The sequence below is a fragment of the Mandrillus leucophaeus genome, unplaced genomic scaffold (assembly GCF_000951045.1).
Source record: "Mandrillus leucophaeus isolate KB7577 unplaced genomic scaffold, Mleu.le_1.0 Scaffold51, whole genome shotgun sequence".
Lineage (NCBI taxonomy): Eukaryota > Metazoa > Chordata > Mammalia > Primates > Cercopithecidae > Mandrillus > Mandrillus leucophaeus.
In genome coordinates this window covers 5,628,978-5,634,821 of record NW_012105475.1, presented here as the reverse complement: position 1 = coordinate 5,634,821, position 5,844 = coordinate 5,628,978, and the positions used below count along the sequence as shown (strand labels likewise).

The 5,844-nt window shown below is 42.6% G+C and overlaps 1 protein-coding gene across 1 annotated transcript in view; it reads right to left on the bottom strand.

Annotated features, from left to right (window-relative positions):
* Nucleotides 1–4,273: 4,273 nt before the first annotated feature.
* The window catches only part of COLEC12 (collectin sub-family member 12), a 181,077-nt gene continuing 179,506 nt past the window's right edge, over nt 4,274–5,844 (bottom strand). The window contains exon 10 of the mRNA XM_011996358.1: nt 4,274–4,983. Within this exon, the coding sequence (XP_011851748.1) occupies nt 4,964–4,983 (20 nt within the window). The 3' untranslated portion in view covers nt 4,274–4,963. The remainder of the gene's footprint in view (nt 4,984–5,844) is intronic.

The window sequence follows — 5,844 nt, the reverse complement described above, 5'->3', positions numbered from 1 at the left end:
ATTAAAGTTGGTTTTCATAAGGCTGCTTCCCCCTGGCCTTCTGCTCATCTGGTATAACCTGTGCATGCTACATACTTATTTGAACAGCGGTATGTAGGAGAGGAAGGATGAAAGAGTGGAATAAAATGTTGTCGACATCTGCCTTGTGACTTAGAAAATAAATATGATGCCATGCCATTAAGGGATTCTTCTGAGAAAAATGAAGTTATTGCACAAAGAAACAGATTCTTAGAAAGACTGAAAAATTTGCTTGCACTTCTAAAACTGCTGAGTATGATGAAGAAATGAGATGCGCCATCACATTGCCATTCAGGACAGGTTCTAAAATGTTTCCCTGACTCAGGGCCAGATTTTGGTAAAGAGAATGAAGAGAATGAGTCTGGTTTACCATGTGATTCTTTTACTCAGTCTTCCATTCACACACACACACACACCAACTATTAGCAACATCATGAATTCCTTCACTTCTCCTGCTTAGTTCCTTCCTTCCTTCCTTCCTTCCTTCCTTCCTTCCTTCCTTCCTTCCTTCCTTCCTTTCTTATTTTTGAGATGGAGTATCACTTTGTCACCCAGGTTGGAGTGCAGTGGTGTGATCTCGGCTCACTGCAACCTCCGCCTCCCGGGTTCAAGCAGTTTTGTTCCTCAGCCTTCCAAGGAGCTGGGATTACAGGTGCCTGTCATCATGCCCAGCTAATTTTTTTTTTTTTTTTTTTCAGTAGAGACAGGGTATCACCATGTTGGCCGGGCTGGTCTTGAACTCCTGGCTTCAGGTGATCCACCTGCCTCGGCATCCCAAAGTGCTGGGATTATCAATGTGAGCCACCACGCCTGGCTTTTAACTTTTTTTTTGAAAAGGTCTCGCTCTGTCACCCAGACTGGAGCGCAGTGGCACAATCTCAGCTCACTGCAGCCTTGACCTCCCAGGCTCAAGTGATTCTCCCACCTCAGCCTCCCCAGTAGCTGGGACTACAGGCAAGCACCACCACGCCCAGCTAATTTTTGTAGTTTTTGTAGAGATGGGGTTTCACCATGACGGCCAGGCTGGCCTCGAATTCTTGGGCCTGAGACATCCTCCTGCCTTGGCCTCCCAAAGTGCTAGGATTATAGGCATAAACCACCATGCTGGCCTCTCTCTTAATCCAGTAAGTTTTAGGCTTTTCAGCCAACCTGTAGATTATCTAACGCAGTGAAGGAGTTTTGTCTTTTATTACCCAGAGCACTTGGCGCAGGAGGCAGCTCTACCTCCAGGCAGGGTTTGTTGGGAAAGGATTCAGATGAGAAGTGATGCTTGAGCTGAGTCTTAAAGGAGGTGTTTTCCAGGTAAAGGAGGCAGGGAAAGAAAACCCAGGGGGAGTATGGAGGTGAGAAAGAGGCTAGTGGAAGGTCCAGGTGCATAATCTGGCTGTGCTAGTGCCAGGGCATGGGTGATGGTTCCCAGCTGGAAGGAAGGCTAGACTTGGAGCTCGGAACCAGGTACCAAGTGCCCTATGGCCCCTGCAGGTATGTCCTGCGGCCAACCAGGATCGTTTGGAAGATTTTAAGCCGAGGGTTAGGGGTAGGATGGACTCAGATTTGGGGACCTCAGTGGGGAACCTGATCAGATTTGCTTTTTGGAAAGTGACTGTGACAGAAACATGAGCCATGGGTAAGTCTTCAACCTGAGCCTCAGTTTCCTCATTTCCCAAGAAGGAGCAATAGATGTGCATGAAGACTGGAAGAGATAATGTATATGAAAAGTGGTATATGTCAACTATTATATGACTTTGAGTCATGAATCGGGTAACATGCTTACTATCTCAAGAAGAGATCAGTTTTGTCATCTGGGGCAAAACACACATGCTTGGTATTGTTTCTTGATTTATACAGCTGTTTCCTTAAACTTTTTTTTTTTTTTTTTTTTAATGGGAGCAGCTATTACTACTTTTTGTCTGTTTCAGCTTAAACTCTGTTACAAATTGGAAGGACCAAGTTGTTGAACATGGATTGTAGACAAGGAAAAGAAAGTTTTTATTTTTTGCCTTGTTGTGCATTCATTCTTTCAAAAGCCATTTAGAGTAAGAAACATTTTCTATCTTCTCATAGTAAGTAGCAAGTCAGGTGCCTGAAGACCCCATCATATTTTACTAAAACTCTCCACTCCAAAAAAGCATCAGTTCTGTGTAGGTGAATAGAAATCTGGTGTGTAGGCTGGGCACGGTGACTCACGCCTGTAATCCCAGCACTTTGGGAGGCCGAGGCAGGTGGATCACCTGAGGTCAGGAGTTCGAGACCAGTCTGGTCAAAATGGCGAAACCCTGTCTCTACTAAAAATACAAAAATTAGCTGGACATGGTGGCACGCACCTGTAGTCCCAGCTACTCCAGAGGCTGAGGTGGGAAGAGTCCCTTGAACCTGGGAGGTAGAGATTGCAGTGAGCCGAGATCGCGCCACTGCACTCCAGCCTGGGTGACGGAGCGAGACTCTGTCTTAAAAACAAAAACAAACAAAAAACAAACCTGGTATGTAAATAGCCAAATAGAGAGACATACAGGAGGCATCTTATAATGTGTGATTATTCATCTGATTTTATTCAGTGTGCTATTAAGAAGGACCCTTGCTTCTAAAGAAAATTAGAACATTTTCAAAGCTTGCATGTGAATCCTGTCTACTCAGTGATGGACTGACTCAGGAAACCACATCACCTCCCCAAGCCCCAGTCCCTGTGAAATGGGGAGTGTAGTAAGACCTACTTCCCAGGGCTGTTGGGAGGATCAGGCGAGACAATCTGATTGAAGCACTTCGACCAGTGCCTGATAAATAACACGCATTCGGTAAGTTATTATTAGGGCTGGGAGAGGAATAACTTCAGCTGCGAAAGGTAACACTAGTCTACCCTGATGATGGCATTAGATACTTATTTTCAAGTTTCTTCTGAAGACAAATTTTAATTGATACTTGAAAAACAGGAAGAGCATGAAAAAGAGGACTCAGTGTAGTCTCTAGAAGGGCTGTTGAGCCTGAAGAGGTACTGGAATGCGGTGCCTGCCTTGTGTTGCAGGCTTCAGCAGTTTAGGCCCAGATGACCGTGGGTCCCACCTGCCTGACAGCAGGGCACACAGGTGCTGAGCAGTTGGCCATTACTGGGCTGTGAAAACAGCATGAATGGGGAATGGGGATTGTGGGCAAAGCAATACAGTCCATGTGTTTGCAGGTGGGAAAGTCAAACTCTGTCTTTATTCTTTTACCATTTTATTTGGGATAGGTAGCAGCACCACCTGGGAAGACCCTTGGGAAGGAGGAGAAGGAATCTGTTGGATGGAAATCTTACCTTTGAGCATCAGTTATATTTAATGCCTAGTTTAAGCCCTTTTCATATTAGACTTTCCAACAGCAAGTCAAGGAAAGTCAAGGACTGGAAGGAAGACGGGCTCAGAGGAAAGGTTTTTTTTTTTTTGGAGATGGATTCTCGCTCTGTCACCCAGGCTGGAGTGCAGTGGCGCGATCTTGGCTCACTGCAATCTCTGCCTCCTGGGGTCAAGTGATTTTCCTGCCTCAGCCTCCCAAGTGGCTGGGATTACAGGCATGTGCCACTATGCCTGGCTAATTTTCATATTTTTAGTAGAGACGGGGTTTTGCCATGTTGGCCAGACATGCCATGAGGTCAGGCTGGTCTCGAACTCCTGACCTCAAGTGATTCGCCTGCCTCGGCCTCCCAAAGTCCTGGGATTACAGGTGTGAGCTACCGCGCCAGGCTGGAAAGGTTCTTTTAAGAGTTCACAAAGTGGCCAAAAGTTTGTTCTTGCATTTCATCATGCATATGCCTTGGAGTTATGTTTTTGGAAACGACTTAAGAAAACAAACTTTCCAGGTAATATGTAGCTGGTTCCCATCTTTCTAGCATCTCTGTCTTTGACTGATGTGACGCCATACGTTCCTGACAGTTAACGTCGGCTCTGGTAGTGGTCTAATACCAAGTACAGTCATAGCTCAGCCATGAAATAGGGCCTTCTAGATAGGCCAGATTCAGTGCCCTTCCCAACAGATGCCTCTCCATCCCCCACAACTCCTGACTCCACCAAAATGAAGTGGAAGCATGTCTTGAGTTGCCCACTTCTTCTGCGTCTGATCAGGCACATGTCAAGAATGTTGGCTGGTGATGGGCTCAAGGCACAGCCCACTTCACTGAGTCGTGCATGCGTGCAGGCTTGATTGACACTGGCAAAATCTGTAAGGATATTTCTAGACATTCCAAGTGATTGACTCCTCTGAGGAAATGAAACATTAAAAAAATATATATATATACACATGTATATTTAATTATTTTTTTAAAACCACAATTGAAAAAATTCTTTGCCACTGGGTAGAATTAAATCTGACAGGAAACCCTAGGAGTTTTTATTAGTACCATTATTGTTTTCTTTGGCTCCATGTATTATGTCGGTAAAATGACCAAAAAAAAAAAAAAAAGGAAAAAAATTGTAAAAGGCAAATATTTTGTACAAAAATACAAAGTTTTAAAAGCTCTTTAAGTATATTTCATATTATTACTAAGAGTTGGCCTATATATCTGTATGTCTGCATATTTTTCCTACACTTGGGATTTTTAGAAACGTATGGTACTGTTTACACAGTATATGCTTAAGTTCTTCCTATAACTCAACAATCAATGATAGCCTTTTTCTGATTGTAGTGTTCCATACTTCGGAAGATATAATTTGAATAATTGCATGGTTACTGACGGAAGAAAATCTATGTGATTCAGTCCATGTGCACAATGAATTTCAGCATATCACCCTGGGGAACATTTTAGTTCCCAAGTCTTTGGGTAATGATGGATGGTACAACACTAGCTGTCAATTTTTTTTCAGTAATTGGTTTTCAGTGCTTTTTTTTTTCAATCTGATGAGAAGGTGATGCAATTAGAAAGGAGTGTCCTTTGCCTTTGAGAGCTGAAAATTTGCTCATGTGATTCCATCACAGTCCATTATAATGCAGATGACAGTACTAAAAGAGAGAAATAAGAATGGGCATTAGTTTTTCTTAAATAATAAAGTTAAAGTGCAATTCAAAAAAAAGAAACGTGTATTTTTATAGAACAGTGTCTAAAATACATCATTCAACAATGCTTATATTTTCAAAGAAACATCTAGAAGATCTTATTCAGATGAAAAGCTAAGTTCCATTTTGAAAGAGCCTATTCTGGGGAAGCCTGGTCCCTACTCAAATCCCAAATGGCCAAACAAAGCATACAAAAGACAAATCTGAGTTACTTGTCACCATCAATTATAATCTCTTGTTTAGATATCTGTGTTTTTCCCCCTCAACTGACCCAGCTGTGAGTTCCTATGTGTCTTAAGGTCCCTAGCACTTGGACCAATGCCTGACACATCAAAGGTGCTCAATAATTGTCTGCTGAATGGCAATATGGATAATTTATGCCCCAGTTACTTCCAAAAATAGTTTGACCGAAATATATTTGAGGTTTTTGTTTACTGCCAACTTTTTAAATGAACAGCTTTATTGAAATACAATTCACAAATTGTATAATTCACCCATTTAAAGTATATAATTCAGTGGTCTTTGGTATATTCACAAAGTTATGCAATTTAGAACCAATCTAGTCTAATTTTAGAACATTTCCATCACCCCAGAAAGAAACCCCATACTCATTTGCCTTCATTCCCCATTTCCCCCATCCCTATCACAAACTTTTAATCTCATTCTGGTGAAGAAAACGAAGATGCCGCATGCCAAAGAGGGTCGTGTGTTAAATGAAGCTGTAGGTACACAGCCTTTGAAGTCAAGAAAATCTCCACAAGCTGCTTTGGCTTATGAGCTTATAAGCAGCACAGACGATCTCTCTCT